This window comes from Aplidium turbinatum, chromosome 8 (assembly GCF_918807975.1).
Source record: "Aplidium turbinatum chromosome 8, kaAplTurb1.1, whole genome shotgun sequence".
Lineage (NCBI taxonomy): Eukaryota > Metazoa > Chordata > Ascidiacea > Aplousobranchia > Polyclinidae > Aplidium > Aplidium turbinatum.
Window position 1 is genome coordinate 5,881,119 of NC_137479.1, and position 23,506 is coordinate 5,904,624.

At 37.0% G+C, this 23,506-nt stretch overlaps 1 protein-coding gene across 1 annotated transcript; it reads right to left on the bottom strand.

Annotated features, from left to right (window-relative positions):
• Window positions 1-735: 735 nt before the first annotated feature.
• LOC145775071 (septin-2B-like) lies at window positions 736-23,493 on the bottom strand. Its single transcript, XM_082586267.1, has 10 exons — window positions 23,359-23,493; window positions 15,110-15,184; window positions 11,331-11,436; window positions 8,909-9,119; window positions 6,201-6,335; window positions 5,613-5,832; window positions 4,934-5,079; window positions 4,491-4,586; window positions 3,904-3,961; window positions 736-3,378 (listed from the first exon to the last, which is right to left on the bottom strand). Exons 1-10 carry the CDS (start codon window positions 23,371-23,373, stop codon window positions 3,289-3,291), a joined length of 1,152 nt encoding a protein of 383 aa, XP_082442393.1. The 5' UTR covers window positions 23,374-23,493; the 3' UTR covers window positions 736-3,288.
• Between the last annotated feature and the right edge of the window lie 13 nt (window positions 23,494-23,506).

Genomic DNA, 23,506 nt, shown 5'->3' on the forward strand with positions numbered 1-23,506 from the left:
CATTTAAACACAGTTTTTCCTACTGAGGAGTCTAGACCAGTGGTTCTTAACCTGGGCGCTACCGCCCCTTAGTGGGCGCTGTTAACTTTTAGAGGGGCGGAAATATTCAGGGGGCGTTATAGGGGGCGCTACATTCAGAAGGTGTAACGATATTTTCCTCACTGCAAATTTGCTTTAGTAGTTCTGCTGGGGGTACGAGAATCCACCGAGGATGAGGAGCTATATACAGTATAGAGATTGTGTTTAACAAGGGAAGTAGTGATTCTCTCTCAGAGCATTCTATGTTGGCCTATACAGCACAATGCACAACACCATCCGACAAGCGTGGACGTCGGATGGTGTTGTGCATGGCCTTTGTTGTTGATAATGGGCATTGTTTCCCTTTCCTTGTAGTAAGTAAATGGCATTTTGTGGTCAGCTTTTGGCAGGGACAGCGGGCAGGCAGTGCAAGCAAACCATAAGGACTGGTCATAATAATAGTCAGTCAATAATGGTTATTAGTGTAACTCTTACTAACTACTAAAAAATCAGCAGAGATGTGCCTTAAGACTTTTAAGTTAAGAGCCTTAAGGCACATCTGTGCTGATTTTTTAGTATTAAAACTAACATCGGCTTAAACTAGTTTTTTCTTACTAACTAATAACTAATTACTACTGGCTGTAGGCTAGCCTTATAGTCTTGGAAGAAAATGTCATTAGTAGGCTACAGCCCTTATATTATGGTGGGCGCCAGACTATGAAAATCTCTGAAAAGGGGCGCTGGGGAAAAAAAGGTTAAGAACCACTGGTCTAGACCAATCATTCAAAGAATGACAAGCTCTTTTGTACACTCAACCGCGGAAATTAGTTTCAAATTGATGTGTTAGCTCATTAAACCTACGCATCGAATGAGCTTATGTAACAGTTTAAAAAAACATGCTCACAAAAATAAAGTAGGATAACTTTATAAAATAATGTAGGCCACAGGTATAAAGGTGGGGTTGTGATTTTCAGAGGAGGATGGAATGTACAGCAGACAATATATTTAGATTTTCTTCAACCATTGCAATGAGCCCAAAAAACAACCTTTGCCTTTCGTTTATCGGTTGGTACTAAACCATTGGCTTAAATGTGAGCTTACCGAATTAAAAAGTCATATTTTCATGAAATGATATATTGTGAATGTGAATGATTAAATATAAAGTGAATGATGAAATGCAGAAGAAAACTAGCTTTCAAATTTCATCATTTTTCTGGCAACATGACGTTAATAACATTGAATCGAAATAAAATATGAGTCAATGCGTAGGCTAGAAAGAAAACATAACTGACAATTTTTTCACTGTCTACTACAGGTAGGCAACCCATAAGAGCAACGACTAACATTTTTCCTATCAAAACAAGAACTGAAATAATTGCGATGTTTTTCAATAAATGTTGATAATTTCCTTCAAATACAAGTCTCTTTTTATGAAGACTCCCATAAGGCCGTTCAAATATCACATGTCGACATTTTCTTGCTCTTTTTCGCGCCGAGACATGACGTCGAACACGTGATGTGCACCACCAACATGTATGACATCATATAACGGTTTTGACGTAACCACACAGAGCGTCGTATGATATTTGAACAAGCCCATGTTTAAGCTGGAGATTGCCTGTCAGGATAATCCTGACCACACCAGCATCCACTCATGCAAGTTGCAATCTTGGTATGGTTGATGGCGATACCTTAAAAGGCAAAGTTGAAATGGAAACCTGGAATGACATTTTTTTCGTATGCTTCGTTTTGTCTAACCTTAAAATATCGTAATCTTCATCAAATTACTGTAGAAAGAAAGGTTAGGCCTGCCAAAACTGAAAAATGTCAAAATTTATCGGAAATATTTCAAAAATCAGCTTTGTAGTCAGCCAAGGCAAAAATTGGTAAAATCTAAACAAATAAACTGCAAAAAAGCAACGTGAATTGATGTAACATAAACTTTGAAGTGAAGATGCTAAACCAAACAAAAAGACGGTTCTCGACGTAGCTGTGACATCAAGAAAATACCACCTAAAGAAATTCATCCTTTTTGTGTTGATTCAACGTCTACAGACAACGAAGCAACATGAAAAGGATCAACTTACAGGAAGGGACAAATAATATTGATCAATATTTGAACGGATTGAAACAAAACGACAAAACATTTCAAGCAAAACTGTATAGTTTCATCATGTTTGCGTTAATTTAATGTAATTTTAACGCAATTTAACGCTGTTATTATAGTATTAACATAGCAGCAAACGCAACAAATAGCAAAAGTTAAAACAACGAATTTTAGTTTTTTTAACATGTACTTAGTCGATTCGGAGACAAACGTAATTTGGTTTCATTTCATCGGTTTCTAAAGTAATAAAACCGCGACTCAGCAACCTGGCGACACCATGCGGTGACATGACACAAAATTAACTAAAAAACTCGGAAAATGTGGAATTTTAACACTAAACGTGACACATTTGTGTATGAAGTAACAATTTATTGAGTAATAGGGACTACGGGGCAACACTGAGTAACAACAACAACAATAATGATGATGATAATGAAAATAATAGTCACAAACAAGCGCCATTTTGACCTTGATTCAAACTTTCAAAATTAAGTCACACAAAAAGATGTAAAGTTATTAACATAAAAATATCGCAAGAATAAAACAAAAACAATAGTAAACTGGATCTTCTGGATTATATTTTGTATTATTTGTTGAAAATAAATTGAACCATCGGCATATGAAGCCGAGTAACGGAATCAAATTTAACATATTAATTTAAGTTTATTATAGTAACATATACAGAAAACAACATAAGATAAAAAAGATGTAGATAAGAAGATGTAAGATAAAATTACTGTATGTTGTTCCTGAAGAGAACATCATGTGATGTCGATAACGTTTGAAATTTGCTTGAATGTAGTTTTTTGTTTTCTGCAAATGTTACTATAATAAACTTAAATACGATAAACTTGATCACGTTGCTCGGCTTCGTATGCCTATTGCCTATGGTTCAACAAGACAAACTCTCTACCAAAGCTCTATCAAACTGCTTTTGCAAGAAAAAAAAAACAAAACAAAAAAAAACAGCTCATCTATCCAAAGTAGCATAAACTTCAAAATATATGTACTTTAATGCGACGCTTCTAAATGTTGCAAAAGCATCATTGGAAAGTGTTAATGAACGAGATTACAACCCGGATATAATCCGCAGCAATTTCACATTTTCAACATAAAGAAACGTTGAAAGAACGTCAGATTGGCAAGTTTGATGGCAAAACAGATTAGACTTGATGGGAAGAGACTGGACTCTGTTTGCTCTGAGCCTTCATCTGCGCCTGCATCTCCAGCACCATCTTCTGCATCCGACGAAGCTGTGTGAAATAATTAAGATGATGATAGATCAAGATATGATGACAAAAGAGAGCGATAAAAATGTTTCTCCAACCGGCAAGCAACAACACGTTGAAGCCTTGAAGGCGTAACCAAAATCACCAATTCAAATCTAGTTGCTCAAAATTGCAAATAAAGAGCTGATTACTGTCATATATTACAAGTCATGCTTGAATAATAATGCTTGTTTTTATAGATGGCTACACCAGGAAATGTACTTTTGGAAACTGAGGTACCTTTTCTAAGCACAGATGTCTTGACGTTGTGTTCAGTTCATTATACAATTGCTCAGAGTGCTCTTAATTGGTTTTTATTTAAATGCAACTCTAAGTACGTTTCGTACTCAGCTCTTCAAACATTAAAAAAACAAAAAAAAAACAGTAGTAGATGCTTTATAAACTTTTACCTGAGGTCATCAATTTCAATACAACACATCGAATTTCAAGCTTGCATTAATCATTCAGAAACGTACATTCAACAAAAGTTTCGACAAATACACTTCTCACCTCTGCCTCCTTCTCCTGTAGAGCTCTATCACTAACACTGGATGTTGAAGTATCGAGCCTACAAAGTTGTTAAAGTTATTACACAAACGGATGCAAAAGTAATGAAACGGTTACAAAATGACATCTACGTTCAAATGCTTCCAAGTTTATCAAAATCTAAGAACTAAAAACTTTGTTAAAAAAACAAGAAAACTGTAACAAGTGTTCATTTGTGAAGAAGAAGCGTTCTTCCCGGCCGTCAGCACAAGGCTGAGCACTCACTAGTACAGCGAGCAGCAGTTGCGTTTCGCTAACCATAACGGTGTAGCGTCCACGCTAGCCATTAGACCTCCAATAAACGATAAGTTTCTGGGCACGTGTCTATCGCTGCCAATTCTTGTTACAAATCGGCTGCCCAGAAACTTAAAGTGTTCATTTGTTAAAAGCAAATCTGCGCTCATGTATCATAAGATGAAGCTCACCGTTGCATGCCACCAGGACTGACAATGTGCTGATGAACCATTTTTATGATGTTTTTTGTTCAGCATTTTTTACTGTTACTTTTTTTTTCAATTGTCACTTGAAAGCGAAATCCATTCAATACTCACTGCACTTCGTTGGGGTCTTTTGATTGTAACCTGCGAGCTCTGAAGTTTTCATAGTGAAGATCGTGAGTCACTTCTTGCAAATCTTGCATGTGAGTGCTGCAAAGAAAAAAACAGAAAGGCATCAGTTTCACCACATTCATTCTCCTTATTCTGTCGATCCTGTAAAGTTTCACAAAAGATCAATGCAGCATACCCAGTAGGCTACCCACTGCACTATTGGCCAAGTAATGTGTCAATTTTTGGTGCACACATTGAGTTAAAGTGATCATTTCCTAAAGTTCCTGTACACAAACTACTCCAATCATAACAAAATCAACGTCTTGCAAACGTCGTTCTCACAAGTTCAACTCACAAACCTCCTTGCCATTGATATTAAAAATTTAACGTTGCCAGACGTTGAAACAATGTAAAATAGCCACCCTGCCAGGTGAGCAAGGACTCACATGAGCATGGTCCGTAGCTTGAGGAAATCGCAATGCTCCGGATTTTCAACCTCGACAACTCCCCACGGGTATAGGCGACCTCTGACCTTCTTACCTTTGACCTCTATCATTTGAGTTGACCCAACCACGGCAAAAGGTATGCTCTCCTGCGATGAAGCTTTTCATTAAATGGAGGTCACATTATAAAATATTACGCAAAACTAAAATCACACACAACGTCAACTGCATGAAATGGTAAGATGTATAAAGAGAGGTAGAAATTACAGCATGTAGAAAAAATTTACTCTACACCGCTTAATCGACCCAATTTTCAATGGTCCAAATTGTGTATAAGTTTCCACGCTGAATTGGACCACCCGCTTAATCGGACCACTTCGGCCTAATCCCCCCGATGTGGTCCGATTAACTCGAATGAACGTTGCATTCCATTAACGTTACGTTAGCATTTCGCACTTAACATTGAAAACTACCAATGCTGCAACAGCAAAACTCACTTTGTCATTCATAAAACTGAGGATGGTATAGTGATGCTATGTGAATAGCAATGTACCTACAGTTAACATACAAATAAGTAAAAAAGTAAAAGCCATAACGATGGAATGATTAATTAATACTTGTCTGTAACGAATTTACGACAAGTTTTTAAGAGTTCATTTAAACTCTCTCCAGATCTTCAAACCTTGAGTAATCTTGTTTGCTCCTTAAAGTCTTCATCTTCATCATCATCTGCGTCAGGAAGATGATAGATCTGAATGCCGTGTTCCCCAATTTCTTCCAAGATCTTCTTCTTGAGCTTCTTGACCTCCGGAATGGTGAGAGTGTCCGCCTTGGAGATGACAGGAACTATGTTGACCTTGTTGTGGAGCGCTTTCATGAACTCAACGTCCAAAGGTTTCAGGCTGAAATATAAACCACAACAAATGACATGAAAAGTTTGAAAACAGAACAAAAAGAAAGCCATGATACACAATATACTTTGTAGACTAAGGCGTAAACTATAACAAATGATTTGAAGGTTTTAAAGCGAAGCAAAAAGAAACAACCATGATACAGGGTATACTTTGCAGACTAAGGGCAGGGCATAAATCACAGTCAAAAAATATGTAAAGGTTTTAAAGTAAAGCAAACAAGAAAGTAACGTTGCAATGTAAGTCGAAGACCTGAAGGTTCATTTTTCTAAACGCGGTAAAATTGCTTTGTCTTGCATGAACAGAGAGCAAGCCATGATCAACTCAGTTCGCACACTTCCAGTAACCCAGTTACTTACCCATGCCCTGCGGATGAGATGAAATAGAAGCAACAATGAACACGATTGTCGACGATATGACGACGGTTGAGGCCGCTCTCATCATGCAGGTAGCGCTCAAACTGGTCATCAACGTACTGGATAATTGGCTTGTAACTGCAACAATAAGTTTAAAGAGAATAATCAAGGAGTGTGAAGGATGAGTGCACATAGTAAGAATCTTGAATCAAATATAGTTATTACTATCTAGCCTGTTTCACCTAAATAAGGATCATCAGAAGGACCTTATTAAGGTAGGCTACTTTATTAAGGATAACTATATTTGATTTAATTCGCTCTGCTTTGCTTTTTTGCTTAGCATTGAGCACTTTTTGTAGTATTAATAGTTTTCATTATTTTAGTGAGAATATTGTATATGTTGTTGCGTGTAAATACGTGAACTTATCATTTGATCACAAATATGCTTTCATAAGTAGGTTTTGAATTCGCGATAATCTGTATACTTCCCCTTGGGGAACACCATCAGTGTCCTAGGGTGTCCGACGTTTTTTTCGTTAACAGTTTTTCGTAAAACAATTGTTCGTAAGCAATTGTTCGTAAAATCAATTCTTCGTAAAGCAATTCTTCGTAAAGCAATTCTTCGGGCATGCAATTGACCGTAATACTAATTGTTCGTAAACAAATGTTCATAAAAGTTAGGCTACAGCTTTAAAAAAAACAACAGTTACGATTGTTTACGAACAATCAATTAGGGTAGCCTATATGCTAGAGATGTGCTAATTGTGCTTAAAGACGTGCTGTACCTGTAGAGTGTAGAGTAGTGTAGACGAGCAGACAGAGTGTAGAGTCCCTGATTCAGAATGGCATTACAGTTTGTGAGCAGCGAAAAAGGAAAGCCAAAATTTTTGTATAGTGGCCAGCTTTATTACAAAGATTATAGTGCACATAACGCACAAGGGCAAGAAACTACTTATTGGAAATGTGAGCATTTTAATAAGAAATGTCCTGCACGAGTAACAACTGCTATGGCAGCCATTGTACAATCCAGAGGTGAGCACAATCATGCTGGAGATGCTGGTCATGTCGAAGCAGCAAAGGTTATGGAAAATATTCGTTGTGCAGCAAAAGACAGTCGTGATGCCCCAAGTTACCTCGTCTCAGCAAAAACTATTGGACTCAGTCAAGCCACGACAGCAAAACTGCCAAGTGTGCAGAGCATAAAAAGAGCAGTCACCCAAGTGCGATTGAAGGAAAATGCAGGCCCGGCAATCCCACATTCTCTCCGTGACATTGTGCTTCCAGTAGAGTACAAGCAAACGTTTGCTGGTGTAACATTCTTGGCCTATGATTCTGGGCCTGGAGATAACCGTATGGTCCTCTTTGCCACTGAAAGAAATCTGCAGCTCCTTGCCTGTTCAAAGCACTGGTATGCTGACGGCACCTTCAAGACAGTGTCTTCACTGTTTGAACAGCTTTACACAATACACGGACTGAAGGAAAACACTTCAGTGCCTCTGGTGTATGCCCTGCTGGGGGACAAAAGGAGAGGGACATACATTCATCTGCTGCAAAATATCAAGGAGTTGTTACCTGCTGTTGCTGTTCCAGAGACAATCATGACTGACTTTGAGATGGCCATGGTTAATGCAGTAAGCAGAGAGTACCCACTTTCAACTCACCGTGGCTGTTTCTTCCATTTGTGCCAGGGCATTTGGAGAAAGATGCAATCAAGTGGCCTGAAGGAGCAGTACGAGACAAGTGTAGAATTTGCTCTGAGGGTGCGCATGTTGTCGTCTCTGGCCTTTGTGCCTATTGATGAAGTCAGCCGGGCCTTTGACATTCTCATTGATGAGAATGTATTACCAGATGTTGCTCAGCCAGTAATTGACTACTTTGAAGACACTTGGGTTGGGCGCCCAGATCGTCGTCAAGGGCGCCGTCCTCCAATGTTTGCAATTCAAATGTGGAACTGCTATGATGGCGTCCTCAGTGGCCTTCCCAAAACTAATAATAGCATTGAAGGATGGCACAGAGGGTTCATGTTCCGGGTATCTGCAAATCATCCAGATATTTGGAAGTTCATATCTGCAATCAAGCGAGAGCAAAACCTAAATGAGGTTCGCATTGAACAGTATGTCAGTGGCCAGGCAGGACCCCCTCCAAAGAAGAAGTACAAGTACAGTGCAGAAAGACTAACTAGAGTCGTCCGAACTTGGCGTCAAGACTTTCAAGATGATGAAATTTGTGACTACTTGCGTGGAATTGCACACAATACTTCATACTAAACTTGGCTCGTGGACAATTTGTACGAAGTTACTCAAAGTAGTATTGGTAGTGTAAGCAAAGAATTGCTAAACACAGACAATTGTTGTATTCCAATAAATAACAAAAAATGCGCTTTTTCATTGTGCTTATTTCTTTGTGTCGTCGTAACTTGGTTATTCAGGAAAATTTGCATTACGCACCTTCATCGGAAATTGCAAGACAAACCTTGCTGTTGCGAAAAATTGTTCACGAACAATTCACCTATCACCTGTTTACGAACAATTCACCTATACGAAGAATTGATGTATACGAAGAATTGCTTTACGAAGAATTGATTTTACGAACAATTGTTTACGAACAATTGCTTTACGAACAACTGTTTACGAAGAATTCGCCTATAACCGTGTCCTAGTATTCCACAAAACACGTGGCAAAACATTGAGCTTGTAAAGTTTATCCCTTACCAATCCGAGCAGTTTATAGCGTCTCCATATCCTGGGGAGTCTACAACAGTCAGTCGGAGTTTGACCCCCCGCTCCTCTATCTCAACTGTGCTTGCGTCGATCTTTACCGTTTGTTTGATCTTGTCGGCGGCGTTCAAAATTTGTCGCTCAGGGTAAAGGTCAGTCAAGAATAAACTGTTGACTAACGTCGACTTGCCCAGACCGGATTCACCTGGTAAAACACGTTGATTTGACGTTAGATGCAGTGCAACCAATTGATAGTAAAAATACCAGTCACTAACTTGACTGTGACATCGTCAAAAGTTACTTTTCGGTATTCACCACCACTTAAAGATCATATGTAAAGAAACTATAACATCACAAGCTTTCTACAACTGAAAGTACTAGTCACAAACGAGCTGAAAGTGCAACACATGTTGCGATTTTAGGAAAGTCGTTTGTTAAAATTTGAGAAAAGACCTCTTTTATATTTTATGAAAAGCTTAAAAAGTCGAAAATTGTAAGTTTTTCAACAAATTGTGTCCTTTTGCAGAATTGACAAAATCGTCAAGTCTGCCAATGATTTTGAGGAGAGTATATACTTGAGGTTATATTTTGGGTCTTCTGATGTGGTCTCTGTCAAACAAACTCAACTGCTCACAGGGTTGATCTCTAAGTGGTCAAAACTGGTTTTAACCGGTGAAAACTAGGTTTAAACCGGTCAAAACCCAGAAAAATATTTTTATGTAGTGAATGGTCGGCTACCTGGGCTATGGGCTATTTAGGAAATATAAAAGCAGTTGTTCTACATACAATTGAGGTGTTCTACATAAAGTAGATAGGCATAAGGCATCACAACTTGTTACTTTTCCGATAATCCTTTCTTGGCTTGACGTGTACTTTGCTTCAAAGAACGAATCATAAACTATCCTGACTTTAATTTTTAAGGCATCTTAGAATATGCATTCGCATTGTTTTATTTTAACTGGATAAAATTTCATGGCAAATGTTTTTCATAAAAAAAAAATTTGTTGAAATAAATTCTTGTACTTCAGTTGGCTGTGCAAATTGTTCATCGTTCTATCAAGCATTTTTTGGTTCATCAAAAACTTATTTTTAGAATTTGAATTTTCTCAGTAATTAAAATAACCAACTGATTGAAATATCAAAAATAAACAGAAAAATTGAATATTTTTTGTTTCAACTCCAGCATTTAGGTTATTGTTGATCAAAACAAAATATAGTTGAACATTATTACTAAACATGGAGGGTAATATTTTTTAATTCAATTGAAAAGCAACTTGATTCATACACTAAAGGGGTTTTGACCAGTTTTGAGCAGCAATAGGTGGTGAAAACTGCCCGGTTTAAACCAGGTTTTAACCGGGCGGTTCAAAAACCGCCCCGGTTTAAACCGATCAACCCTGACTGCTCAAAACTTTATGAAATAGCCTCAGACCAGAGTACTACAAGAAAACACGGCATACTATGTTTATTTAGAAAAATAATCTAAGTGGTAGTAATCGAGATGGTGCTCACATAAAGTTTACGCATTCGACTATTAGTTATATGCGCCAAGAAGCAGCAGCGCATGCAACAGAATTGCTAGTGAAACGCGATAAACTGCCACGATGCGTTTCATTCAGAGGTTGCCACAGGAAGTGTGACGTAGACTGTCAATCATAGACAATAAAAAGGCTGGTGCGGCAGCAATGAAGTGAAAGTATCAACTCAAACAATACTTGCAATATTTGCTCATAGAAATGAGGCACAAATATTCAATAACTATCTAAAGTACTCTTTTGATCTTGAATCACTGCAAAAGATTTGTAAATAAAAGCAATACACTGCGTTTGACAGTTTTAATCTGTCAAGTGACAACTACTGCATACAACTGAAAAATAACTAACAGAAATGTAATTACAATAATCCTTGGACAACCACATGTTGAAATGTTTTTACACACAGTCGTCAACAAGCATTCCAAGCGGTATTTAACAAAACGTTTAATTTTCTGGTAACTACCAATCTACAAGCAAAAACTGACGCTTTGTGCCGCATACGCCAAACACAACGGCATCAATGGAATCCACTAATTTCCTAAAATAGATATTATACATAGGTACATAAAGAAGTTGTTACAATAAAATCCTAAATGTATTTCTAATAAAAACTTTGCATTTTTTCATCCATTCTAATCAGGGGTGTAACTACACGTGTATCCTGAGGGGTAAACATCTAAGCTAAAATATCAAAAGTTTATTAAATGTTATTAAAGTTATTAAATGTTTGCTATCGATGACCTGCTTTTGAAAAATATTAAGAAGGTGGAATGACTTCTAGCTAAACAGATCGCTATCCTACACCCCGAAGGTCACATCTCTGATTCTAATGCTTAAAAAAACAATTAACACAAGTTTTCAGTAATTAAGAAAGAACCCACCAGCAACCATAAGTGTGAACTCGAATCCTTTCTTCACAGACTTCCTGTGGACTTGGTTGGGAAGGTTGGCAAATCCAACGTAGCCTGGTGTTTCAGGATTGGAAAACTGAATTAGGAAAAGGAAACAAGGTCACGTACACATGCGAGTTAAAAACTGTGAGCATTTGATAAAAAAATATTTTGTTTTGAAACAGATTGCTTCCGATTAATGAAACGGCAGTGTGGCGATTAAAAGATTACATGTTCACAGTCACAAGTTATAAAAATGAGTTGGAAATATTGTTTAATAAATTATTTCTGGCAAATTAGTTTTTTATTATAAATCTTAAGTTTGAAGCTAAAAGATTAATCTCCACTACTCAAGCAATTAAATCGTCTACAATAAACATCTCCACGACAATAGAAGACAGAACTAAGCTAATCTGAGGTTGAAAACCCGATTGAATGTATGACAAAGGCAGTTAATTTTGAGAAATAAATTAAAGTATAATTCAGTGACTATTGAACGAGCATGTGTGCAAGCAGACAATCATGTTAGATTGAGTCGTTAGTATCTATGAGTGTGATTTGTATGCAACATTGAAGAAGACATAATATTATACAGTTGGTAAAACGTAACTTGGTATGGTGTAGACAAAGACATGGCATGCAATAAATGAATTTATAACTTTGATGGTAAAACTTCATTTCCATAATTGTGTTCAATTGGAAGCAAGACAATGTGAAAGGCAAACCTGATACTCAACAGCATATCATAACGTTTTTTTTTTTTTTGAAAAAAGGGAAACTTTTTGGTAAAGTAACTCATTATGCTTTGAAAACAACCTACTTTTCATAACATTATTTGGTTACAGGTAAACTATGCTCAAGTTGTGAAGTGTATTGTATAATACTGCCTTCAACACATAGACAACGCAAAAGCAATATAGTAATTATTACGTCATGAGGAGCAAGCATAGGCGCCGACTTTTCAAAAAACCTTGGGGGGCGAGAAAGATAATGACGTCATAACCGTAACGCTATTTTACTCAATTAAAATAGTCTTTGATAAAGCTTAGTGTCTTGTTTATATTAACACCTAGGTCGCAAACCGAATTTATTACAACCGCTGCTTGAAAGGATTAGTTTTACGCATGCAGTAGGCTACGCCTAGTCGAAAAATTTTGATATTGTTAGCTCATAATTGGAACAGTTGGAAAACAAGCCTATTCATTTCCTTTTCGTGCGAGTGAATAACAATGATCAAGACAGTGAAGTTATCGAAATAAAACGCAAAAAATCATGATTTCAAGCAGAGTGAAAACCCGCTGTCAGTTTCGTTTCGCTCGTTTTACTAATTACTTACTTTCAAAGTGTTAACCATGGCGAAGTGTTTTCTCTTCTGTTTTTTATCGAATTTCTTTATAGTCTTTTATTGAATACAGTAGGCTATACTCGAGTAAAGGTCGAGATGTTCGCAAGTGATTTTCACCTCAAAAAGACAAGTTCAACTAACACGGGACAAACTGTTGTCTCCAGCTCTGCAGTTTTCAAAATGAACGCACTTAAAATCATTGTCGACGTAGATTACGGAGTGTGAAATCGCGTCGGCCAAAGTAAAAGTTTTGAATATGTTTATTTGCAGTGATTCAAACTTAATTTTCAAATTTAATGATTTCTTGTCAATTCTAAACTTTATGCATTTGTTGAGCAATATGCAAAGCTCACGAGACAAAACAGCGGAAAGAGCTGTTTTAAGAGATCACTTTATTAATTTTTGCGTGTAGGATATAATCGTTCTTATTATTACGTAACATTCCATGATCGTTAAAGTCGATGTCAAACCTTAGCGGCCGCGTAAAACAATGTCAGGTTAGCTAGGTGATAATAGCGGTAAGAGACGTCGTCAATGCAGGCAATATATGCGACCAAGACCATTAAACACCTTTTCTTTTATCGGTTTTCGATTTAATTCTCACACATTGCGAAGAAAACAATGCGTTCTGTTGAATCATAATTATCGCACAGCGGGAAGACCTCGTTGAAAATAGCGCGTCTAATTTAGCTGGTTTACTTAATATTGTGTGAATAGTTACGTGACCATTCCAGCAGCGTAAGTTACTCTACAATCTACTTTGAAATTTCCATACCGAATGAGAAAGCCATCCGATCAGCTGCTGTTTTGCGGGCAAGAGCAATGTGGGCTGTTTTTTGCTTTCGGCATTCTTTAAGTCCGTTTAAATTATCTAAATCTCTTTCGCGGAGTGTTTTATCTTTGAAACACCACTTGTAATAACCATTTTTGTTGCCCTTCAACCATATATTTACGGGGGGAGCTGCCCCCCGGAAGTCGGCGCGTATGGGAGCAAGTGTAACCTTTGATTTTAAAAAAGCTCACGCTTTGTACCGTCATCACAGTGCATGCACTGTCCTGAAATAGCGAAGAAATCGACATGAAAACGATCTGGGATCAAACTCTCAGAAATAAAATTAAGTGTGACACATAGTTGGAAATACTTAAGGCTCACACTGCTGATGATGGTGTCACGGTTTCAAAGCAATTATTACTTTCTCTGTGATTTAACAAACACAACTTGTTTTTCTCTTTAGAGAATTGCTTAGTCAGAGAGACGCTGCTGAATATTTTTGTGCTGCAACTAAGAAAAAGCGTCCATAAAATTCAAGTATTTCGCATTAAAAAGAACGTTTAAAAACGGTTGTGTTTGTTTCAGTGGGGAATTACCTATTACAACCAACAATTAGTGTACATGTGAAAATGGTTTGACAAGAAGCAATTTTTTTGTAACTTCTGTTTGCAGACCCTGCTCAATAGCGTGCTGTCGTTGTTTTCCACACAAAGGAGTAAATTCGCTTTATCCACGTCAGACTAGAACAAAATTATCGAAGTTTACTCAACTTATAGTACAACTGATCTTGTTTTAAAAGAATAGTTGCGAGTAAACTGAATTTTCTGACTTGTGACATGCCAAGTAGCGGCTTGCTTAGTTGTCACTTTCTCAGTTTCTTGTATGCAACCTAACTTTTTGATTTACTAAAAAGGCGAGCCTTCAAAGATGGATATATAATTGTATATATTGGGTCTTTCGATAATAACATTGAAGATGTACATTTGAGCTCAAATAAAGATCCTTCTTGTTACAGTGACTTGCAAAATAATTTTAACCATACAGTGAGAAGACCATAACCTTGAAGATAAATTATATCAATTATATCATGCAAGATATTTTGTATGTCGTGTGTACAGTAAATGTAACGCAAGGTGAACTAAGTAGGCTTTATAGCTTTTCAGAATATGTAACAATCCATGTTAAGGGACTAGTAAAGTACCAAGATGCAAGATCATAACAGTAACTTGCAAACCCCAAAAATCAGCTATCTTAAAATTAAATTGATGTAGCGCAATTGAACCAAGCTATAAAAATATATGGCAAAACCAAATCATGATCATAAAGTAATGTGAAACAAAATTTTCACATGCAAATTATGAAACAGCTACGCACCGACATGCATGTCATTGGCGATATAGATGCATCAGTGCTTGCTTATGCCAAGCAAATCCAATGAGCAATTTAAAGTAACTTTTGTGCTTTGATTAGACAGCATACATAAATTCAGCATTTGGTGATGAAGAATAAATGTAGTTAAAACCAAAGAGGTCCATCTTTTAATGCTGATTTTGCAAAATCGATTCATAAAATCAACAAAACAAAAATTTTCCTCTTTGGAAGTATCTTGAGTTTGGAAATTAAGTAAAGACATTGTGTGATTGGCAGACCAACCTTAGCCTTTGCATCTCGTCCCTCACGGTCACGGTTTGCCGCTTCGTATTTCTTACGTATTTCGGAGGGATTGTACTGCTTTTAAAAATTATAGAAACATTTTATTGCTTTAGAAACTGTTTCAAATGTTGGGCGTGTATAAAAAGCAACAAACTTCGGATTTTAATCTTCCATTTGTTGCATAGGCTAGGCTATAGCAAGCTGAACCAATACATGACTCTAATGAAAGGACACAGTACGGTATCAGATTTCAATGAAAAAATTTCCCCTGCCAGCTTTAGATATATTATATATATATAATAGAATTCTATTTGAATAAGTGCATGAAACCAATGGTAACGCAAACTTTTTGTAGTTGAAAATATAATGGTTTACATTAGCTCTGTCTTTTAAACATTGAGCACTTTTATTTGCAACTGCTGCAATCAATTTCTGGATTATTATATAATATATATGCAGTACATAACTTGGCTCTGCGAAGACACCAAAAAGCTGCAGGTGTAAAACAACCTGAGTGTCATGCAGCATATAAAAAACTAATACAACTGGTATCTTGCCGCTGCCATGGCTTCAGAGCCATTGTCACTTGCAATCTCAAGTCCAAATCTAACTCATATTTTATCCAACACAGAAGCCAAGAAAAAATATTTCATGCAAAAAATCGAAGACAAAGCAACTGCTGCAGAAAATCATGTTGGTGTTGCACACTGTTAACCAGTGACGTTCGGTGGCTTAAACCATTGGGAAAGCAACTTGGAAATATGCTGCAGCAACGTAGTAGGCACGAAGGGCGTAACCGTCGGGCGAAGCCCGAAGGCGTGTTGCTGAAGGCAACACTTCCAGCGGGGGGTCTGGGGGGCCTCCCCCAGAAAATTTTGAAAAACTCTTCCAATTTGGTGCGCTCTGAGAGCATTTCCAAAACAAAATCTTCGGACTTTCCCAGTCCGAGGATAAAGATTTAATCAATCAATCAAACTGGGACTAGTCTAGAATGTTGGCTGCGTTTTTAGACTGAGCACAAAAACTTATTGTCAATGTCATCTGTAAGCATTTAAGACATGCATTGGACTGGTGCACTAGTAAAGAGCAAATAATTAGCCTATAAATTAAGCTAGTCCATTCTTGAAGAACACAAGTAAATTTGCTCTGAACTTGTGATGTCAGTCTATTGACCCAAAAGAATTTAAAAAACACTTGTGCTGTTTCAGTAGCCTACTGGTTGGTTAATGTACCCTTTGGAATTGCATGTTTTATTGTAGAATCTGTGTTTTTTTTGGTAAGAGAACCAGCTTTACTTTCAGCGTACTCAGTAGCCTATAGTTACAAGCGCGCAAATCACTCATGCGTAGAGGTTGTATTCCTTTCGTCTGAAACCAAAAGCAGCCGCTGTGAGATACGCATGACGTCACTGGGAAAGCACAACTAACCATACCATAACCATAACACATCTGATTGGCTAAGCAGCTGGTGACGTTTTGCAAAACGATTGAGGATTGGATAAAACGAAGGCGTTTTTTGACATTTTTGAACCTGGGAAAGCAACTTTGAAAGTTGATTTCCCTGGAGCTTCAGTGATGGTTTCTGACAAAAGCGTTTGCGTTAATTGGCATTTATAGGCAAGACATGCGGTTTGGTGAGGACTTAGACTACTCACAAGCGTTACGAGTAATTCTAGTCACGAACACAGTAATTTTCAAGTTAAAATAGGCTTGATAAAAATAATAAGAAGTTAAACCTAGAATTCAGTCATTATATTTTGCATAGTTTTTCGCTCAGGTAAGCACTGCTTTCCTTGCTTTCCCTCACCGATCGTCACTGCTGTTAACCAGTAGTTGTATGTCATTGTTACAGCAACTCAACACCCCATCAAAACAAGCATATTCAAATAACTATGTCAAGTATGTCATTAACAGATAACACCAACTAAAATATGATACAGTATTACACACCATCCAATTCTAATCAAATAGGATTCTACTTGAACAAGCTTAAGTAAAGAGGATCTAGTTGTTAGCAGATCGAAATCGATTTTTAGCTGTTTATGATTGAACCGACTCCACGGTTGTGATGCATAAAAACAATGTATGTAGTTGTTATTGGTTACCCCATAGTTGTTATTAATTGGACTTCTAAAAGCATACGGTAATTATCATATATATATATATAGCCTACTTACATAAATCTCTACCAATAAAATATACTTTTATGCTTAAAAGTATTGGGCCATGAGTTATCAACTGGCTAAACATAATTATGGTACTGTACAATAGTGTATGCCTGTATTTAATTTTAACAATGCAATACAGTAGAAAGAGAATCATGTCAAATTGATTGAGATTTATTGAGAAATTTTTTACTCCTTTGTGGATTACCGTACTATATTTCTTATTCAAATAGAATTTAGTCTTAACCTGTATAGTAACCAAGGCAAACTGAAGGTTAGAGTGAGCTGTTCTTTAATACTAGATCATAACTATCAACTCATAAAAGAATAAAAAGAGTACAAAAACTTTATGTACTTGAGAGTCTAAAGCTTGAACAAGCACTTCATTATGACTTGTGTCAACATTTAACTACCGTACAATAAAAAATTGAGAGCTTTTAAAGGTTAAGATATTAGTCACGCCCAATTTTCAAAAGAGAATTTTCGTTTTCTAACGAAAACACGCCTTTAGATCAACTGAAATGTATATGTAGTAGTAGTAGTCCAGTTTTTATCCGGTGATGTCCCCGTTACCGAGGGTGGCCGGATTCACCTCCAAGTGCCGCAATCGTCTTCACACCCTGCCTCCACATCGATCTGTCTAACGCGTCCTCTCTTATATACCACTTTTTTTCTTGCACAAGCCTTAATATAACCTCATTGGCTACCGTACTCTAGAAGTTTTGTAAATGTACAAAAATTTAGAACTTCAGGACAGTCCAGTTGCCCAGGTAGCTTCTGGTTACAGTGGAAACATTGTTGTCTCTGAACTATTCATCTGCTCAGTTCCACCAAATGAACCAGCGTCCTTGAACTTTGCTACTTAAGTGCACAAGCCGCAACAACCTTTGATGTTATGATTATTTAAATGACCCTAACCGGCGCCAAGGGTTTAAGTTAGATGAACACGCTAATATATATAAACATTGAAACTGAAAATAGAACACACTGAGCAGATTAGGGCAAAAGTCCCAGCAGCAGCCGCAGCCCACAAGCCCCACATGCTTCAAATCATAGTAAAGTTTGAAGATGAAAAACCCTGTCAACAAAGCTCGAATCACTTAAACTTTCAGGAACAAAGAGTAGCATAACACAGGCCTCGAAATTCGTTTTTGTTGACGGCGGACAAACGTGTCCGGTCTGAGCACTTACCTCGGCGAACAGATTAAGTCTCACGGCGGACACACCAGTTTTAGCATCGATCGTCATGCTTAATCACCTTATCTTGATAATTCTTCGCCATTTGAGAACTATAGCTACGGATTAGAAGGCTTTTTAAAACTTCAGCGAAGTCACTGACTCTGAAAAGCTTTCAATTCATCAGACCAACGACGTGTGCTTGAAGAGTCAAAGCACAGTGTAGCTGCTCAATACGCCGCATAACTGATGAACTTCCACCGAACGACGTCGTGTGGCTTCTTGCGTCACAATGCTCTGGGCACGAGTCGAAAAACTTCTACACTGAAACGCTACTATTTTCTGTTGTGCAAAGTTTGACTAGGCTTTTTTCTTTAGGTTTATTTTTTCGCGTCTTGCGAAAGAAAGTGAATTTTCCCTGGGCCTTTTCTTTCTTACTGTACCGGTAATACCAAAACTTAACAAATTTTGCAGCACCTTGCTGTAATAGCCTACTCGTATAAGCTAATTTTGTAACCAACTTTGCCTTATCAATATTACTCGGAGATCAAAGCCAGACATTGTGACGTAAGACTTGGACTAAGTTGCGTGTGATAGGCTACGTGTAGAAGCACCGGGACTCCCATCGATTCTTAGCGAAGAAATCACCTTTGTTACGCTGATTCAATGTCATCAATCGTTGAGGCAACGTAAATATCGAAAGTTTTCCTGCTTGAATGGAAGCTAAGGGATACAGTATTCACATTTCTAGATGCGCGCTGGGAATGCGCTGGAAACTATATATTGCAACAATTGTTCGTGCTATGCAATGACGATTTCTATCGATATTTCTCGGCGGACAAATATGGCCGATCTAGATGGTACTTCCCGCGGACATCACATGCTGTGACGGCGGACATGACCGCTGTGAATTTCGAGGCCTGATAACATCTTAAGAGACAATTTAAATAAAAGCTTGCAGTAGCAAGAAAGATATATACAAATTTCAGACTCAAAATAGATGCAACAGTAAATTTGTTTGTAAAAAATCAAAAACAGAAAAAAATTGTGTACGGTGATCAACAAATATATAAACAACGTTTTTTAAATGTTTGGAGTGAACTCTTCTAAACAAGCTGCTCAAATTGTTCTGCAATTGAAAGTAGTGAGGATACAATTACAACACAGCGCACAAGAAAGTGAGAGCCATGCACAGCACATAAACCCACATAACCATATATCAATGTTTAGTGGTTTAACTCACTCTAACACCATCAAAAAGGATGAAAATGTTTAAACTGAAGACTACGCCTTTGAAGTCATCCAACACAGGCTGGAATTTTCTGACCACAAATTTTGGATCTCAGCAAAGTGAAATACCAAAATAAATATTAATCAATTATCAAAGCTTACAAATTCAAGCCTCAAATATAATTAACGTTATTAATATCAGTTATTGTATCATCAGCAATACATTGGGTAAGCATAAAGTAAATCACTCCATTTCAACACACTTTAACACCAAAAATTGTTGGATCTGAAGTCAACATAAAAAGTTGAAGTTAGGAGTTTTGACAAATTATGTTTGTGACAAGTAATATGTGATGCAACCTCAGAAATTTCCATAAACAAATTTTAACTCAACAGTTGTTCACACTGTATAATGTATATGTGATAAAAGTAAAAAAGTTACATAAACCTGTAAAAAATAAAAATAATCCTAAACTTGTATTATAAATACCGTACGATATTATGTGTCTTCATAGCAAGAGCAACATATCAGATGTACAATTGTACATATTCAATCAAACTATTCCTCGTGAGCAAAATTGTTCATTATACTAATCAGAAGTCTTGTATCTAACAAAATACATTAGAAGTATGGTAGCCTATTATATATATTGTTCTTTATGTTTAATATTTCATATTTGCATCAGAACAATAGGTTTATATTTCCACATAACAATAAAAACATAATTGCAGTATAAGTGCACATTAAGTAAGTAAATGTGTTAATTTGTTATTGCTATCTAAAGCCATTTTGTTAATGTATTACATATATATAGGATCCATGAGCGTATTTGCGTCCATCAAAGGAACTGCAACCACTTCACAAATTTGTAAATTTGTTGCAATTGAAAACAATTTGACAGAAAAAAATTTAACAGTTTATTTATCAATGGTGTTATCACAGCTTGTGTAAGGTTTATCTTTTGAATCTAACTATGTGACTTTGTTTTTCAAATAACATTTTTGTTTTTCAAATAACAAAAACTCCATGTTTTATAAAAAAAATAAGAAAGAGCATCTTGACTTTCAAGCGACATAAAAATAAATGTGTCAATGGGAAGTGCTTTTACCAAGTTCCATGTGTTGTTGAGTTGTCATCGCATTACTTGCTGCGTGTTTTTTATGGATTGTTTTATTAGGCGGATTGCTCAAAAATATTTCACCATGGAATGACAGTGGTATTTTAATGCATTTTGGAATTAAAACTACAATCACAAAATGCACTAAGATTGTAACTGCTACACATACACACAACCAAAGGTGGGCACCCGCTACTTTTAAAGTAGCGCGCTACCCGCTACTTGGACCAAAGTAGCGTGCGCTACCGCTACCAATTTACAAAAGTAGTGCGCTACCCGCTACTCGGGCTGAAGTAATGCGCGCTACCGCTACTTCTTCCGCTACTTTTGTCTAAAATGACACTATAGGAGACACTCAAGTCCCTAGTGATGCAAAGATGACCTTGAAAACGAATGTTATCATTCGTTTACGCTGTCATTTTAACGTCGTTATAGAAAATACATTCTTAGGGAAATTTATTGTTACGCATCTTTCAAAAACACAAGCATTTCAAAATGAGAGTCACTAAGTCCTGCCCGCTTTCACTTAAGCACATCTTTTCCAAGTTCAGAGAAAAGTTTCTCCACTGCAGCACTGGAAGGAATGGGGGTGTTGTATTAATGAACACTATTGAACAGATGTTTTAACTCGGTATTCGAAAAGCTCAAGGACAATTGCTGCTTCCTTCTGCACCGACGTTTCACGAGATGGCGCAAACACTCCAAAAAATACAGTACATCCTCGGAGTCATGACTGGTGTTGATGTCACTCTTCTCGGTATCAACCTGACTTGATGTCTCCCGCAACAGTCGAATTACATCTGTCTTGACTTTTTCTCGCAGTGCGTCAGCATCATCCGTGGAAACGTAGTGCAGAAATTTTAGCCACGACGTTTTGAAGGAGGGATGAAGACATGATGCCATAATGCATTTCATGTTGTTAAAGTACTTGTTGAATCGTTTCTTCACCCCTCCAAGGACTTTCACTTTCAACTCCTCACAGGTCACAAGATTACTGATCTCGGTCAACTTCTTCCCGCAAATTGTGATGGTTGGAAGCAAGACTCCGTAATATGCCTTGGACTCACCCTGGACAATGTGTAAAGCCTGGCAGATAGGCTTCATCACACGGAAATATTCGCCAAAGAAGTTGACGTCAGCTAGAAAAGACCAAAACTTTGCAACCGAGCCAATTATATAGCTGCTTGACCACGCCAGTATTGCAAAAAAAAATAGCATTTTTTCAATTTAAATTAAAAAGTAGCGGGTAGCGGGAGTGCGACTGAAAAAAAGTAGCGTCTCTCTCGCTACTTTAGAAAAATAATAGCGCCGCTATTGCAGCCGCTACTCCAACTAAAAAGTAGCGCCGCTACCGCTACTTTTATCAAAAAAGTAGCGCACTACTGCCCACCTCTGCACACAACAATACCACCAAATTACTACACGTTTAAAAGGATGAAAATATCTTTCTAATAGAAAAAGAGTACTGGTAACTGTTAGATTTTAACAAATATGATTTTCATAGGTCCTTGAAAAAAATGGTTGCAAATACGCACATGGACTATATATCTACAATCTACATAAAATCTGAAAAACATAATTAAAATCTTACCTTTGGATCTGTTTGCAGGATATGCCACAAAACATGAAAAATAAAAAAAAATTATTACAAATGTGTTAAAAGTATGCAAATTGATCAATAAGTTTTCAAAACTGTTTATAAAGGTTTTGTGAATCAGTAATTACACTGGGATACCATGTTATCATGCTCAAGATTGTGACATAAAAACGCAAGCATGAAAATCAAGTTTCCGTTCAGGGTTTTAATCAAGATCAAGGGGGCTGGTTGGACTATCAGGGTACGGGCTTGCGCAATGCAACTCAAGGGCAGCTCTACATTCAGCAGAACCCAGTGGATGAAATAATTCACAGAAAATAAGATTTCAACAATCAGAAACTTTACTCTTACAAAACTGGTGACTGGGCTTGCGTCATTGTTTCAAAAACTAAGGAAGTATATATATATGAAACTGACATGATTAAGCTCTTAAATATTATTGACTGACATACGGTACTATTAAATTTGTAAAGCCTTGTACTTGTACATCTTTATATCTGCCACTTGGGACAAGTCTTATCTTTTTATCATCTCAGAATGGTGATCTTTGTCGGAATGTACTAAAGGCTACCAGAGAGCAGTCAGTATTTGGTATCATCAACTAAGGCACATACGGTAGATTGTTCGACTGTTTGGCATTGGTTCCAGTTCGTATACAGAAAATCATAGCCATTGACGCCATAACCAGCGATGCTACTGAATGAAGAGCTATACTGAAATGCACTTTTTAACTGCAAGTGCAGAAATTTGAAAAATTTTAGTTTGATTCTTTAGCCTACTGTACTAGCAAAGATAATTGAATTATCAGAAAAAATATTAAAAAATGAATAATCATAAATTGTGTTTATAATATCGGCGTAATCGTGCTTTTATAAAATAGGGCTATCCAATTGAGAATGTTGGACAATGAAAGGTGTCAAGCTCATGAACAATATATAAATAAAAACTTTGACAAAATGGACACAGGCTTACCTGCCATTTTCAGCAATTTTAATTCAATGAAAAGTTCAACAATAAACTAATTTATAGACAAGTAGAATAGAAAGACCTGTTATAAAAAACAAATAAAAGTATTTTTTATGAAGTAAGCTTATTGGCCCTGAGAAGTTGTG

Excerpts from the sequence above, each read along its gene's own strand:
- LOC145775071 (XM_082586267.1), bottom strand. Across the intron at positions 5,080-5,612 it reads AGCAAACAAGATTACTCAAG|GAGAGCATACCTTTTGCCGT; the intron begins GTTTGAAGATCT and ends GCTTCATCGCAG. Across the intron at positions 3,962-4,490 it reads AAAGACCCCAACGAAGTGCA|GCTCGATACTTCAACATCCA; the intron begins GTGAGTATTGAA and ends ACAACTTTGTAG.